At 41.8% G+C, this 17,193-nt stretch overlaps 1 protein-coding gene across 1 annotated transcript; it reads left to right on the forward strand.

Moving 5' to 3' along the window:
- The first annotated feature begins 976 nt into the window (after window positions 1–976).
- Window positions 977–3,724, forward strand: map1lc3c (microtubule-associated protein 1 light chain 3 gamma). The gene is made up of 4 exons (XM_039738844.1): window positions 977–1,136; window positions 1,240–1,295; window positions 1,382–1,488; window positions 3,418–3,724. The coding sequence occupies exons 1-4, from the start codon at window positions 1,079–1,081 to the stop codon at window positions 3,605–3,607; spliced, it is 411 nt and encodes a 136-aa protein (XP_039594778.1). The 5' UTR covers window positions 977–1,078; the 3' UTR covers window positions 3,608–3,724.
- Window positions 3,725–17,193: the final 13,469 nt, after the last annotated feature.

Genomic DNA, 17,193 nt, shown 5'->3' on the forward strand with positions numbered 1-17,193 from the left:
CAATATATTATGTCAATTAGAAATAAATTTATGCTTGTTGACTGCGTTTCTTGTTGATGTGCTTTTAATGTTACACCGTAGTCTCGCTGTAAAATCTGCTGATAAAACAAATTTCCCTCTTTAATAAATTTTTACATTTTTGCAGTGTTTTATATTCAGAACTTCAAACTCAATATATTTCATTATATCAGCTAAATATCCTGCAATCTCACTGAATTGCGTTTTATTTTAAATAAACAGTCCCAATGTATAGAAAATGTATCTGAAAGGCACTGTGCGCGAACATTTAAGGATTTAACGAACTATACAGTGGCTTTATACATGAAAAAACGTTAGTTCCAGTGTGCCCTGGTATAAAACTTTGAAACTGTATCAGTATTGAGGTGAAACTTACTAACCCGTAGCTCCATTAATTTATCGCCTATCTCTCCCATTATAAACGAATAAACAAGGCAGACGACAGGATCACCCGCATCGTTATTGGATTACTAATTTATAATTTCCAAGACGCCGAGTTGGTCAGTTCTAAATATCATCGTTAGAAGTAATCACTGTTAAAGTACGATTTACTAACCTGGATAAAGAAGGCCTCACAAAAACTTAAATATCTACCCACTTGGCAAATAATTGCCAAACGAACAATACGTAAATCAACAGGTATCGATTTCGTTGTTCGTCTTGTACAAGTCTCAAAAGAAACAATTTGAGTCAAATATGTCCCATTGTTCCCCAGTGCCACTGCTGAGTAAAAAAATAACACAGCTATATCAGGCTTTCTTTAAAGAGTAATCTGATTAAAATAATAGCGGGTTGGATAATGGATGGATGGATTAATAACAAAAAACAATATCTCACCGAAAACGCCCACAACTCACAGCACTAAGCCACTAGACGGCGCGACTCCTCACGAACGATCTAGAGGGCGGTGCTCGTCACGTGGGTTTGCTGACGACACTAAGCCGGGCTCTTTAAGTGACCCACCGGGTAGCAAACGCTTCATTCTCGCGACAGGTAAGAAGGAGGACGTACTTGAAGATTTACAGTGTGCGAGGAGAAGTAAAGTCGGGAAATATTTATTATGCCTCCCCTGGATAAGTGCCCACACGCCAAGCCGTTCAAGCAAAGAAAAAGCTTAGGTGAGTCAGATTTTTTCCCCTCCCCACTTGCATAATAATCGCTGCCCCTATTCACTTGCCTTCACTTAGACTAACTGATTTATTTGTATTTCCACTGAAACAGCCACGAGGATGGAAGAAGTTGCGGGTATTCGAGCAAAGTTCCCCACCAAAATTCCGGTAAGACTGTTGCTTTCTGTATCAGTTGGGTACAAGTGTAGTTTTATTTCAGTAGTGGGTAATATTTTTCTAAATGTTTGTTATAGGTTATCGTAGAGCGGTATCCGAAGGAGAAGTACCTGCCACTCTTGGATAAAACCAAGTTTCTGGTTCCGCAGGAGCTTACGATGACTCAGTTCATTACCATCATCCGGTGAGTGGACATGGGTCTAAGTGTAGCCTCCAATAACTGCGTCGTAGTGACGTGCCGGTCTGCATACACCGTTGTTTTATCACCGAGGTTCTCCAGCTAAGGCCCGGAGGGCACCTCTGCTGCTGCAGATTTGTTCCAGCTAGCTTTGTAATCCGTCAGCGTTTACTTTTAATTAAACCCATTGTCGTCGTATACTCTTTTTTTTTTATTTAGAAAAGTACTTTTGTGTCAAACTTTTTTCTGTATCTTTCTAAATGTTTGACTTTAAGGATTTTGCTTTCCTAATTCTTGCTGAATACAGTTTAAGTATAGCAGACGCCAGCACTAATAACTCAGAATTGAGCATCTAGTTCAATATTATGCACTTGTGCATATTAGTAAATTGTGACCAAACAGCTTAAATTGAAATTATAAATTGCCTAAAACTCAGTTTGCTTACCTATATCCTAAACAGTTTGTAATTTGTGGATGGGTGCGAAACACTGGGAAATATCCTTGCTTAACTAATGTATGTAGAGAATGGCTGGCTTACCAGCTGCTAAATTCCCTTGTGAGTAGGAATTGGGTGGCTGCATGGAATTCTTTTCCCCAACTGAAAGGCTGAATCTGCTGCAGTAATTTGTTCCAATCACTTACCTAGAAATCAAAGCTGGAAAGATTTATTTATTTTTTTTTGTCCATGACTGACTTGCTTTTTAAAACTGACTCCTTAGTCAAATGAGCTGTAATGTGAGCCAATCGTCTAATCTGTCAATTGCAAAATCTGGAAGTTTAAGGTGAAGGTTTTGGAAATGCTGATGATCTTAGGTCCACAATTTTTTTTAATTTTTTTTTATTTTGATGGGTTTCTTGAAAATCTGCAGTTTTGGGATTACAGCAATGGAATTAAGTAATGGGCTTAACTGACTTCTAATTAAGATGTTGGTTCTCTAATTCCCCCTCATCTCTCCACATTGCCATTCTGATCATGGGGGGGCGGGGTTGTAAGCTTCAGGGATTCTAGTGTTAACTGGCTGCAAGTGGTGTTACACCTTGAAGCATGGAAAAATGCACGATCTAGATTTGTCAGGGCAATAGTGTGAATCCTTGGAGGTGTTCTTTCCAGATCGATCAGCTTTTGAAAAGTATGTGTGTGAGCATCAATTTCATATTCATCAGAATTTCCCTGCCTGAAGACCAGGGTCACTCGAGTATACAACACCTGGGCTGCTGGAAAACGTTTTGAGATAATTGAGGTAGGACAAGACACATCTGCACCCTTATCTGGATAACAGTTGGGCATGTTTAGACGAGACCTGCCTGTGTGTTCAGAGTAATCCTTGCATCTAAGGCTTATGTGAGACAATCTATATGGTTGCTGGAGTGACTCTTGGGAGTAATGCTAAGGTGTTTGTTTGTTTGCTTGCATCATTGATGGGGGAATAGGCAGTGCTTGTTTTGCCCATGCAAGAAATGAAGAAAAACCCCTCTAACTTTTTGCATGTCCGCTTTAGAGTTTGCTTTATTTCACCACATCAACCATTCAAACACTGAAGCATACAGATGGGTCCTGTTCGATTTCAAGCCTTCTGTCAAATGATGCTGACAGAATGCCAAAACTTGAGTGCACACACCCCCATATTTCTGCTGTTCAACTTGCGGATGTTGCATTCATTTTTGTCAAGGTGCTTGGAATATGGGTCAAAGGAATGCTGGGAAGGTGTGGCAGCTATGATGTATAAACTGGCCCTTGGAATTATCAATTCAACTTGTAGCACTGTTTAATTTTGGTGGTAGGATAATCCTCATACAACTTTACAGTAACTTTGGGTTATCTAAGGCTTTTGAGGGGATTTTAGTAGTAAGATTGAAACTGTTAAAAGCTGTCCGGTCTGTAAAGCTTTTGTAATTGCACTTCTAATGACGTTTTTTTTTTTTTTCTTTCCCTAGAAATCGCATGTCCTTGATGCCAAGTCAAGCATTTTATCTCCTTGTGAATAACACTAGCCTGGCTAGCATGTCCCAGATTATGGCTGAAGTCTATAGAGATCACAAAGATGAAGATGGTTTCCTCTACATGACCTATGCATCCCAGGAAATGTTTGGGTCCATTGTTGCCAATTTCTTTAATGAACATTAACTTTTTAATTTTCTTTGCTTGTTTTGGTGTCCGTGCATTGGCAGGTCCAAGGGATGGATCGACTTACTGTGTGACTTTTTATATGTAAATTTTGTACCTTTAAATTTTATAATTAATGAAAATAAAATTATATTTATGGAATTGGGATGAATTGCTAGAATGAGTCATTTGAAGGGAATCTAACTGGAGTGATGTGGTTTAAACCATTTGAGTTATTTGTTTTCTTATCCTAAATTGGCTTGATAAGTTTCAGAATACAAACTAGAAGTGTACTATACAACAGCTCCTTTGTTGTAAATTTTACAAAAATGATCTGCAGAAATCCTGATCAACCTTAAATGGGTGTGGCGTTTTGTGTGTTTGCACCAGTTGATCCTCTACTTCTACATTTAAAGATGCATTTTGAGTTGAGTGTAAATACAATTGCTGCAGTTTTGAGTCTCTACCACTCTGAGTTGGGATGGCTTAATCATTGTATTGTGTGCTTGTGAAGTGTCCTAATGGCTTAATGTATGACTGACTTATACAGTGTGTCTTTGGGTCAGTGTGGGGTGTTTTGTGTGTGTGAGGGGTGTGGGTGTTTTTTATTTATAATAGGGGTTAATATTCCCAATTGATCCTTGCATTTTGTTTGCATTATAGACTCGGTACAGCATGTTTTGGTTTATGCCAACAGCTGTTCTGTAACTTCTAGGGGAGATGGTCTGGCTTTTATGAATGCAGTAACTTGACCACTAGGGCAACTACACTGCTGAAGTCCTGCCTGAGAAAGTGGACCAAAAGGAAAAGCTGGGGATGTCCTCCCTTTACTGATATTAAAGGAAATATTAAGGTGCCTCCACTTCCAGAGGTTCTACAGATCTCAAGTGTAATATGCAAGAGGTCATGTTTAAGAGTGCAGATTTCTGTTCATGGCCAGTGTGGTAGGCTTCTCAAAGGTTTATTCTACTTTTTTAGGGCAACGGGTCAAAGACCTCAAGAACGTCTCATTTGCTTTCTATCTTTATCTGCCAAGAGAATGAATTGATGGGGCTTAATTGTGTGGCCTTCTGCATTGCTTGGTAATGTGTAAACTAATGTTTAAAATTTGATAGTGCCTTCTGTAATTGCCATTATAACATTGTCCTTTATCACTACGTTTGATTGCTTTTTAAATTGTCTTGCTCCCCACCCAGTATCCCCCATACACAGTATTTTTGGGTTTCATGTGCAGAATATGGAAAAGAACCTCCTTTGTTTCAATAAGTGCTCCTGTTGCTAACCTGGTGTGTAGTGTTACTGAGATGCTACAAATAAAGTCCTTTATCTTCACTTCTGTCCTTCTGGAGCTCCATTGGAAAGATGTTTAAATTATGGGTCAAAAGTACTATAAATGGTGATGTACACTTTAAACTACAAAGTCTATGTATGGAGATTTATTTTGCTTTACCAAACTAGTGATGGGCATTGGTCCTAAAGGGTTGCATATTCTCCTTGCAACCACTTTCTTAAACATTTGTTACTGTAGTACATAATTTGCTTGCATCACTTGATTTTCTATTGCCTGAGTTTATGGTCCATTTGCTATCTCCTGCCGTGATCCTGTTCAAATGGTTCACAGATAATTTGGTGTACTTGTTAAGTTTAAGTATATTAGTTTGGGTCTGCGTTTGTTTGCTCTGAGGGACTTGTATCCCATCCTTGGTAGGTTGTTTTGTTGTGATGCAAGGATTTTCAGTTCCTGCCTTGCTTCTCTAAGAGGAAGACTGGAATGAATGAGTAGATGTTTGCAGACTATTTGAAAACGATTGGATTTTCCTGCCTTTAAAAGCATTATCCACCATTTTGTCTATTAATAGGGATTGAATTCTCCTCCTACTGGCTTCTGCCTCCTCACTCCTGCACTGGCTCTTTCCCATTTCCTGCCTGCTTCACACTCTACTTTTAACCTTCAATTGTTTCTTGTTCTTTTCCTTGGTTGTCCTGTTTTCACTCTTGCTCTCCCCCTTTACATGCTGGGGAGCAGTTGCAGGTGAGACAGCCTGATTGCTGCCCGAGCTTATATTAAGACAATCGGACCACATGCTGGCAAGGCATCACACGGATGGTCAACCACTTGCAACAACCCAGAGACGAGCCGTCTTCTCCGCAGATCGCTCACAACTGCTCCACTCAAAAGTACATGTTCATGATTTCTTTATGCAAAATCTGCCTAAACAAACACCCCCGGGTTGTGGGCCCTCAATACATAACACCAAGGTACGATGCTTTATTGCTGAAGTAGAATTGCACAGGTGTTGAATGGTGCCTGCTTTCTTTAGAACTGAAGCCAAACTGTTCAATCTTAGTTTCGTTAGACCAGGGATTCTTGTTTCTCATACCCTAAGAGTCCTTTAGGTGCCTTTCTGCAAACTCCAAGATGGCTTTTGTGCGTTTTCTGTTGATTCAGCCATATAGCCATGATTAGTGGACTGTTTAAGTGTTGTTTATCCTTCTAGAAGATTCTCCCATCTCCAAACAGGCTGGCCAGAGCTCAGTCAGAGTGACCATTGGGTTCTTTTCCACCTTTCTCCCCCAATGGCTCAGTCTGACTGGGTAGCCAGCTCTAGGTAGAGCTGTGATTATACCAAACGTATTCCATTTAAGAATTGGGAAAGACACTCTGCTCATGGGAACCTTCAATGAATGCTATGGGAGTTTTTTTGTAGCCTTCCCCAGATCTGTGCTTCAACACAATTCTGTCTGTAAGCTCTGCAGGCAATTCTTTGATTTTTGCTCAACTTTCAAGACCTCATATAGACAGGTGTGTTCCTTTCCTAATCAAGTCCAATCAATTGAATTGACCACAAGTGGACTTCAAACCAGGTGTAGAAACATCTCAATGATGATCAACAGAATGGGGTGCACTGGAGCCAAATTCCAAATGTCATAGCAAAATGTTTACATATTTGTGTCAATGTGATATTTCAGGTGTTTTTTTTTTTTTATTTCAAAAAACTCCCAACAATCCTGTTTTCATTTTGTCATTCTGGGGTATTGAGTGTTGTGTAATGAGGGAAGAATAATTTAAACAATTTTAGCATAAGGCTGCAACATAACAAAGTTTGAAAAAAGTGAAGGGGCTGAATGATATGTACAGTAAATATATTAATTGTAATAGATAACATGGATGCTCCTTACCTGGTCGGGAGCTGTTTTTAATAGAAGTATGTCCGTGGAAGGGCATCCTGACCAGGTTGGTTAGTGGTACCTTCCCTGGTCAGAAGGCTGTTATAATGGATAGACAGGGGGATACTGCTTCCCATGGCCATGTGCTTCTCCAGTACACTGGGTAGTGACAACCCTCTGGCATGCATCCTTCTCTCACACCTGCAGGGCTATATGGGAGTTGTAGTTTTGATGGGAAGCCCTGTCGGGGTCCTTGAGTGCCACTAGAGATAAAAAAAAAAAAAGGCTAAAACACAAGAATAAAAGCCTGAAGCAGACTTTGGGGCAAATCAGCCAAACACAGCTCCTTCCCTGTCTCTCCAGCTCGGTCAGCTGGAAAGACTTCAGCCGCCGTGGTCCTCTTGCTATTAACCCCGTCTTGTCTGCCAGACCGCTTGGGTTCAGTTGTCCTCCCATCTTCCTTCTCGCACATGCAGTCGTCCCCTCGGATCCCTAGGGAGGATGCCCCTTGATTGAACCCACTCCTCTGATTAATCAGTGAGCATGATCCTGTCTCATGAGCGCCTATTACTTGTTCTAACTTGGGACCCCTAACTGAGCTGACCTCTCTCTTTCAGCCAGCTGGCTTGTCCACTCTTTTCCCCAATGCTACTCTCGCTGTCTGCCTCTTTTTTGTTCTCTTTTTTTCCATTTCTTTTTTCCAGTCTCTCCTGTGCCGGCCTGTATTTATACAGCTCTGTGGGCACAGCGGCTCAATCACGCATCACAGGAAACTGATTAAGCAATTGAGAACAATCACACTCTTATGTGCAGGTGCGACTCACCTCATCATCTCCCTGCACCTTCACAATTGTGCCCATGGATACTGACACAGCCAAATGGATTATTTAAAAACTGCCCTTTCATTCAGAGCCACGGACCCGCTATACAACACTGACACATCCTCCACAACTGCCAACAATATGACTCTGCATTTCTCCACTCCTCCCAGGTGAGCTTCTCCCAAATGACTCCCCAGGTGAAGCAGAGCAACTTCCTTTCTACTGGACCCAGGAGTACTTCTGGTGCTACCACATTACAGCACCTCAGGGTCAGAGGGACTCTGGAGGACAGTTTGAGTCATGACAGAAGAGTCTGCCTCCAGCAGCACCCCTAGTGGCACCTGAGCACTTCAACAGAGCTGCCCACCAAATCTACAACAACCATGCAGCCCTGTGGGGGTCCAAGTGGAATACATACCAGTGGGATGTCATCACCCAGTGTACTAGAGAAGCACATGGCCCTGTGAAGCAGTCTCCCCCTGTCTATCCATTATAATGGATATGGAGTCCACTCACAGCTGTCTATTAAAAAGGTCACCTGGCCAGGTAAGGAACAATCCATTCTACAGTATATATATTATATACAGTATATATATATTGTGGCGAGTGGCTGGGGGTGGTAACCAGCTGTAATGCCCAGGAGGACCGGAGGTGGGCTTATGCCTCCTCCAGACCACGAGGGGGCAACCACCTTGGTGGCTTTGGGGCTTTGGGGACCATGGGAACAGAGCTTAGAAGCTCAACCCTATAGGAGCCCTGGCCCTCAGCACTTCTGCCACACCTGGAAGTGCCAGGGGGAAGAAGACCAGAGACACCTGGAATGCTTCCAGGTGTGCAGCTGGTACTTCCGCCATGTTGTATATAAAAGGGGCCGCCTCCCTCCATTTGATGACTGGAGTCAGGAGTGCAGAGGACAAAGTCTTGGAGGAGAGGAGTGGAGGTGGACCTGAAGAGAGGCATTTGCTAGGGGCCTGGACTTTGGGGGAGTACTGGGGTTGTGTGTGAGCACTAATTATAAATATGTATAATAAACGTGTGCTGAGATTTGTACCTACGGTGTCCGCCTGTCCGTGTCAAGGCCAGCTCCCACAATATATATGTATATATATATATATATATGTATACACTAGGTAGCTTTGCCCCCTGCTCACTTCGCTCTCCAACCCCCAGGCCGGTGCTAGCAAGCGTATATACAATATAAACAGATTGTTATTTTCATGGGGATTGTAACATATGCATAATAGAACTAACAATTTTACATTACAGAGAGTAATTAACCATACCAAAAAATAGTAAAGCATAATAAATTGAAAGAAAATCATTGTTCATGTTGCGTTCGAGTTTTTTGTTGCATTATATGGTTTCATTCTGTTTGGCTTTAAAATTAGCACGCAAATATTTTTTAAACTTACATTTTTACTATAAAACATAAGTTAAAAATTGTTTGAATTCAGTTTTCGTTAATATCGCATTGAATTTTGATTCTGTGTTTGGACTTACATCATGGCAATGCAACATATAACTGCCCGTGAGAGAATTTCGTTTCTTTGTCACTAATAAATAAACCAAATTTTTCGAATGTTTGTCTCTGTGATTTGTTAATTGTCTTTGCAAAATCTATTCTAACCGGAAACGGTTAACGTTTTAGTGTGAATGGCATATCAAGATCTCCTTTGTTGTCTAATGTTATCCGTGGAAGATGTACTACATTACCTTTCTTGGATACATCCTTCTTTCAACAGTAATTCGGTGGTGGAAGACCAGACGGTGTTAACAGTTGTAGGTATTCTTCAGAATATTGTGAGCTGATGTTTTCATTTTCCACATGGTCACCACCAACTATGTCTACTGATACACATTTAACCGATTTGCCGTGTAACCGATCAACAATTTTCGCATTAATTCATTTGACTTCATCGTTTCTCGGTGCTAAGATTGTACTCATTTCTTCTATTGATATCCCTTCGGGATGGAATTCATCAATATGATTTGGATATAATAAGTCTTCTTTAATTGGGAACTTAAAATGAGGAAAATGTAAGCATTTATAAGAGCCAAGAGAGCAGAGAATTTGTCTGTCAAAGGCATGAATGAGATGTGAGTTGACCGTGGGCATGTTTGAATATGGTAGAGAGGAGGGTGTGACTTGAAACAATCTCATGTCAAAAGTCTCGTCTTGCAGGACTTGAAAAAATTCTCTTCAAAAACGTCATGTCTTGTCACAGGATTTTATATATATATATATATATATATATATATATTTATACGGAAGAGAAGGTTTGTGATACGGTTTGCATATTTGCAGCTGGAGAACCACAAACGGAGAAAATGAATCACGTATCAAAAGTAGTATTTTTTTTATTTTTTTATTCCTGAGCTTTCAACCCCTGCCAGGGGTCTTCATCAGAGGATAATGCTTAGACTTACAAGAATCAAAGGCAATATATAGCAAAAATTACGTGGGGGCGGGGAGGTAGAGGTGGGGGGGTTGGGTTGGGGGTGGCTAAGTCAGTGTGGTCAGGAGGGGGTGGGGGGTATTGGGTGTAAAGTCTTGTTTATTATGAATAAGTTCTTCTTAAGTTTGCATATGCTGGATTTATGTCCAAGTGTCTGTTGATGGCGTTCTCATTTGATAACCTGGATTCGACCATCTCTGTGGCACTTTTCGTACTGGCCTTGAACTTTCCTTGTACATCGTCCCAGTTAAATGTATGTCCTGTTGATTCAGTATGCGTATAGATCAATGATTGTGGGTCCTTTCTTCTGACGGCGTTGCAGGGCTCCTGTATACGTGTTGCGATTCCTTTTGAAGTTTGTCCAATATATACAGCTGAGCACGAACTGCATGGAATGCTGTACACTGCGTTTCGTGTTTCTGCTGTCGATTTCTTGTTTTTAGCTTTAAAGAGTACCATGCGCAGATTGTTCGTGGGTTTGTGTGCTATTCTGACGCCTGACTTGGCCAGGATTCGCGCTGCACCTTCATACACATTGTGGTGATAAGGGAGTGAGTGCCAGGAGGGGTGGGGGTTCTGATTCAAGTCAATTGTTTGCTGAGTTTTTTGGCGTCTTCTGCGTAGGCTTCGATTAATGAATGTTTTTGAGTATCCGTTTGAAGTGAAAAGATGGAAGAGACAGCGTCTCCCATTCATTTTTGTTTCCTTCGTATTACAATGGGTGTGGACTCTTCTGAATAGAGTTTTAACACAGCTCCGTTTATGAGATACCGGGTGGTTGCTGGTGAAGTGTAATATCTTGTCTGCGTGGCATTCTTTACGGTAAACACTAGTGGTCAGGGTGGCGTCATTACTTCTTTCAATGTAGATGTCCAGGAAGCTGATGTGTCGGTTAATTTCTGTTTCCATTGTGAATTGGATTGCAGGGAATATTGTGTTGATGTGGTTGTAGAATTAATTCACCTGATCATTTTTTATTATGACGAATATGTCGTCTATGTAGCCTATCCAAATTTTAGGTGTGAACTGGGATAGAGCCACGTTTTCAAATCGCTGCATTGCCAGTTCCTCTAGAAGTCCTGATAACGGCGATCCCATTGGGATGCCTTCTTTCTGAGTGTAGTATTTGCTGTTGAAATGAAAGTGAGTTTTTTGGCAAAGTGATATTAGGTGCATTTTGTCATTAATGGACAGTTTGGTTCTTGTCTCTATGGTGGGGTCGCTTTCCAGTCTCATTAATAGTGTTTCTGTGGCCAGATGAATCAGTATCATGGTGTATAGCGACACAATGTCAAACGAGACCATGATCTCGTCCTCGGCGATGGATACATCTTCCATGCGCTGTAATGCCAAGTCAGCGCTGTTCTCCAAATATTCTGAGTCATAAGTTAAATGTTTGAGTAACTGCAAAATTCTTTTTGACAAGTTGTAAGATGGTCCGCCTATTAGGCTGACCACTGGTCTGAATTTCAGTGGTGTTTTATATATTTTTGGGAGTCCGTAAAATTCAGGGCAGTTGGCATCGTTGAATTTCATTTTGTAATAATTCTGTGCATCCAGGTGGTTGTTATTTCGGAGTATGGTCAGAGTATTGATTATTCTATTAAGTGTTTTCGTTGGGTCATTACTCAGCTGTTGATAAGTGTTAGTGTCAGAAAGCATTTCTTCCATAGCTGTGGTGTATTGTTCTTTGTCTAAGACGACAGTTGCGGCTCCTTTGTCGGCTGGTAATGATGCTGCTGTCATAGCGATCGTAGAGCTTACTGTTCACTTGACGAAATATGTGTGGTCGGTTGTCCTGTGTGTATCTGTTGGTATTTTTTCGGTTAATAAGATGTGTTCCAAGGAACCTAGGAGGTTCATGTCGGATGCGTCTTTGTAGTTGAATTTTAATCCTCTGGAGAGAATATTGTGTTCTGTGGTGGAGAGCTGTCTTTTGGATAGGTTGTGTACTCCGGATTGGGGTTTGTTAGTATGTTGATTTCCAGTGAGTTTATTCCATTTTTATCAAACGGATACTCAAAAACATTCATTAGTTGAAGTCTACACAGAAGACGCCAAAAAACTCAGCAAACAATTGACTTGAATCAGAACCCCCACCCTACCTGGCACTCACTCCCTTATCACCACAATGTGTATGAAGGTGCAGCACGAATCCTGGCCAAGTCAGGCACCAGAATAGCACACAAACCCACGAACAATCTGCGCATGGTACTCTTTAAAGCTATAAACAAGAAATCGACAGCAGAAACACGGAACGCAGTTTATAGCATTCCATGCAGTTCGTATTTAGCGGTATACATTGGACAAACATCAAAAAGAATCGCAACACGTATACAGGAACACCGCAACGCCGTCAGAAGAAAGGACCCACTATCATTGATCTATACGCATACTGAATCAACAGGACATACTGTACAACTGGGACAGCAAGTAAAATTCAAGGCCAGTACGAAAAGTGCCAGAGAGCTGGTTATCAAATGAGAACGCCATCAACAGACACTTGGACATAAATCCAGCATATGCAAACTTAAGAAGAACATATTCATAATAAACAAGACTTTACATCCAATAACCCGACCACACTGACTTAGCCACTTCCCGCACCTCAACCCCCCCACACATAATTTTTTGCTATGTATTGCCTTTGATTCTTGTAAGTCTAAACATTATCCTCTGATGAATAAAATAAACTAAATAAAGGAATAAAAGAACTACTTTTGATACGTCATTTTTTCCCTTTGTGGATCTCCAGCTGCAAATATATATATATATATATATATATATATATATATATATATATATATATATATATATATATATATATATAATATATCCATCCATTATCCAACCTGCTATATCCTAACTACAGGGTCATGGGGTCTGCTGGAGCCAATCCCAGCCAACACAGGGTGCAAGGCAGGAAACAAACCCTGGGCCTGGCCAGCCAGCATATATATATATATATATATATATATATATATATATATATATATATATATATATATTTATATATATATAAGCATGTAACATATATAGAACACATATCCATTCTCTCTTTCCATAAACAATATTGAATACTAATCACTCCATCTGTCCACAACATCTCTCAGAATGACACTAATGAGTGCATCAAGTATTGATAGAACAGAAGGCTTGGTCTGAGATGGACCACCATGGCAGTTCCACATATAAAGGGAATGGTCAGTCAGTCATTTTCCAACCCGCTATATCCCCAGGGTCACAGGGGTCTGCTGGAGCCAATCCCAGCCAACACAATGCGCAAGGCAGGAACAAATCCTGGGCAGGGCACACACACACACACCCACACACCAAGCACACATTAGAGACAATTTAGGATCGCCAATGCACCTAACCTGCACATCTTTGGACTGTGGGAGGAAACCGGAGCACCCAGAGGAAACCCACGCAGACATGAGGAGAACATGCAGACTCCACACAGCGAGGACCCGGGAAGCGAACACAAGTCTCCTTACTTCAAGGCAGCAGTGCTACTACTGGGCCAAGAGAGGGAATATTACATTTAAAAAGTTTGGTCTGGGTTTAGTGACGCAAATTAATCACAGGTCAGTCCCTGTTTGCATCCTTAATTTTGTCACGCATGTGCATCTGTCGATCACACCCAGGGCTCCTCTAAGGTATGTGATACCACCTGGGGTTGAGAGGGGGCACTGTTACTAATCATGTCCTGCCCTATTCCCTTTCAAAGCGCAGAGAAGATGCCCAGTGAGGGCACCTGACTCTGCCCCTTCTGATCTCCCATCTATGCATCATGGGGTCGAGAGAAGGAGACGTTACTCTGTGAGCAGAGCACGACACTGGATGGGTTTTCTGCACAAATGGCTTACTCAAACAGATATAAAGCCTGAAGCTTTTTGTTTTGATTATTTCACTGTCTCTGTGCCATTGAGTTTTTGTGCTTTTCATATTTTTTTAAATGGGAATGGCCAGGTTGGCACCCAAACATTTATCAAATAAGATTCCTCACTCAACCACAATTTATACACATCAAAATGCAAAAAGCACAATTTTCAAAGAATTCCATCCACTTTCTTAGCCTGTTTAATACAGTTTGAGGGTAACATTAGTCGGTTATCCCGACAGCATTAGGTTTTAGGTAAGAACCAGTTCTACTGTAGATGTGGTGCCAGTCCATCACAGGGTGCACATTTTTCGTAGGCAATTTAGCCAGATCTGCACACTTTTGGGATTCATGTTGTTATTATGTGGTGATATGGCCACGTTTCTGGCCCTCATCACTATATCCACCTTGCTGTTGTGGACTTTCCCTAATTCATTATGGGGAGGTTTATGTTGGATCCTGGTAGCTACAGTTGGTTGTTATTTCTTTGGACTCATTCTGTAAGGTTTTTTTTCGCTTATCATCTCCTTTCAGCCTTACGTTGTCAGACCTCTGCACATTTTCGACCTGTGCACTTGTTCGTTTTTTTTTAACACCATTTTAAAAGTGATAGATAATAGCAGCACACCATAAAGTTGCCTTTCCAAATGTCAAGGGAACAATTTATGCTTTGTTTGCAGTTGAAGCAGAATAAAGCTAATCCCCCCAAAAACTTTGTACAAACACCAAATTGAGCAACTAAAGGCAAAGTTTGACTATCAATGCCTGTGTAATGCTGTCTCGTAAATTTTCAGCTAAGAGATAAATTACACTGAAGATAGGAGAGGGGGAGGGGGAGGTTAGAAGTGCCATTTTAAAGAAAAAAAAAAAACAAAACAAATAGGAAAATCTTCAGAACAAATAAAGCCAAGTTTACCTTTCTTCTCTTTGAAAATATGCAAACATGAGCACAGTGAAGACACCCAGCAGCTGGAGACAGCTTGATTCCATGTGAACACATCTAACTATTGTTGTCATATCAAAAACATTGAATATTTCATTCTTTAATCCTGTGTCGCCACTAGGGGGCATCCAGAGCCCAAACACCAGACTCAATTCAGTTGCACACCAGGCAGGCAGTCAGTCATTTTCTAATCTGCTTATTCCTGAACTTGGAGGTGGGGGGTGCTGGAGCCCATCCCAGCTAGCAATGGGTGCAAGGCAGGAGCAAACACTTAACAGTGCACCAGTTCAGAGTGAACACACACACCATCCAGACACAGGAGCAATTTAGTGTTGCCAAATGTTCCTAACCTTTGGTCTATGGGAAGAAACTGGGGCACCTGGAGGAAACCCACACGGGTAGAGGGAGGACGAGGAGGACCCGAGATGCAAACCCAGGTCTCCTAACTGTGAGGTGGCAGCGCTAATGCTGTGTCACCATGCTGCCCCATGTTCCACACCAGTTCAAGATAAAACAAAAGTGCTGTTTATTTTGGTGCCAGTACCTTATCACAATAACATCTCAGTCCAGCACCATACCAACAGCCAATAAAGTGCCTCCTACTCCTATTGTGCCTCACCTGTGAGTGCCGTCCAGCCTCTGCCTGACTCTGGTTCTCAGTATGAGGCAAGACACCTCCTTTCATGTCAGACACAGGAGCACTTCTGGTGTCATGGCACTGCATGCTGGAAGCACCTTTGGGTCATATGGAAGCTCTCCAAAATAGGGAGGTCTATTCTGCACAGTGCCCCCTGCTGCACCCAAGGACCCCAACAGGGTCACCCTACCATAGTACAATGTACAATTCCCAGGCAACCCTGCGGGTGTCCAGACTGGGCTCCACCTGAGGAGGCACTGTCATCTATTGTGCTGGGGACAAATTTGTAGTGGTGCTACTGGGTAATAAAACTTCAACTCCCAGCAGTCCCTGCAGTGGCTCTGATAGCTTGTCTGCTGAGGGTGCAGGGGCTGCTGGAAACAAGGAGGCCATTTCTACCGATAAAAAAGTCTTTTGTTGTTTAGTGTCTTGAGTTGCCTGTTTGTTTGCCTTCCTGTTTACTACCAGTGGATTCTTGTTCTGTCCTGCGTGAGGACTGATTTGGATTCTGTGTCGATCTTCGAAGAAAGCTGCGCTCCTGATGCAATCATTCGTCATCTTCAGGAAATACCAGTAGGACTGTCTTTACATTTGATTACAGCAAGCTGATCCTTGGACTACCTATCTTCATTATTTCATTCCATTAGTTGCCATTTTTCATGGACTTCATCGTGTGTGGTTTTTGTTAGTGGTTTGTTGTTGTTGAATTCGTGTTTATTGTATATTGCCGTAAAGGGAACTGCGGTGGGATTGTTGTAGTTTGCATAGTTATATTTCGCTTATTATTGTTTAATAAAGTCTACTATTTCTGTTTTAATTACCAGTTGCTTTATTGTCTCTGTGAGGAAGTGTGTGTGAGTCAGGCCAAGGTGGGTGCGTTCCTGGGATCCCCTCCAAAAAACAAATAAATCACCGTCAAAGGCGGTGCGAACCTTAGCTGGGTTTTAGTCCACTACAAACTGTTCAAAATCTATTATATTATATTATATTATATTATATTATATTATATTATATTATATTATATTATATTATATTATATGTGGCAGACGACCAGGAAAGGCCCCCGACCAGGTCACCCCTATGACGAAAGGACCGGGGAAGAGGACTTATTGGGGACAATACCACCCCGGAACACGAGAGGGTGACCCCCCTGGAGTATGTCGGGACCATGGGCTTGGAGTGTGGAAGTTCAGCCCTGCCGGGACCCATTTTCACCGCCAGGGGGTGCCTGGATGCCTGCAGAGCTCTGGATGACAGCACTGGAATACTTCCGGATGCACATGCAGCACTTCTGCCACAACTGGGAGTGCTGCCGGAAGCCAATCCGTTAGCACCTGGAGCACTTCCGGGTGTGGTATAAAAGAGGCCGCCTCACTCCATTCAGGGAGCTTGAGTCGGGAGATGGAGGACAAAGCTTGCAAGGAGAGGAGAAGAAGCAGCAGAAGAATAGAGAAAGAGAAAGAGAGACAGAAAAAAAGAAAAGACGGAGCAGTGTTTGCTGGGGATTGTGCACTGTGTCCTGTAAAAAAGGAAGAAAATAAAAACATGTCTGCTTGAACTTGTGTGGTCTGCCTGTCTGTGTCAGGGTTAACTTCCACATACTGTATATTATCTGGGCATTTGAGATAATGGATGGACGAGGGACAAATGGATATTTGGGGACGGAATCTGGGACAGAAACAGAGGAGCATCCTGGCCA

This window comes from Polypterus senegalus, chromosome 16, assembly GCF_016835505.1.
Source record: "Polypterus senegalus isolate Bchr_013 chromosome 16, ASM1683550v1, whole genome shotgun sequence".
In the NCBI taxonomy this organism is placed as follows: Eukaryota; Metazoa; Chordata; class Cladistia; order Polypteriformes; family Polypteridae; genus Polypterus; species Polypterus senegalus.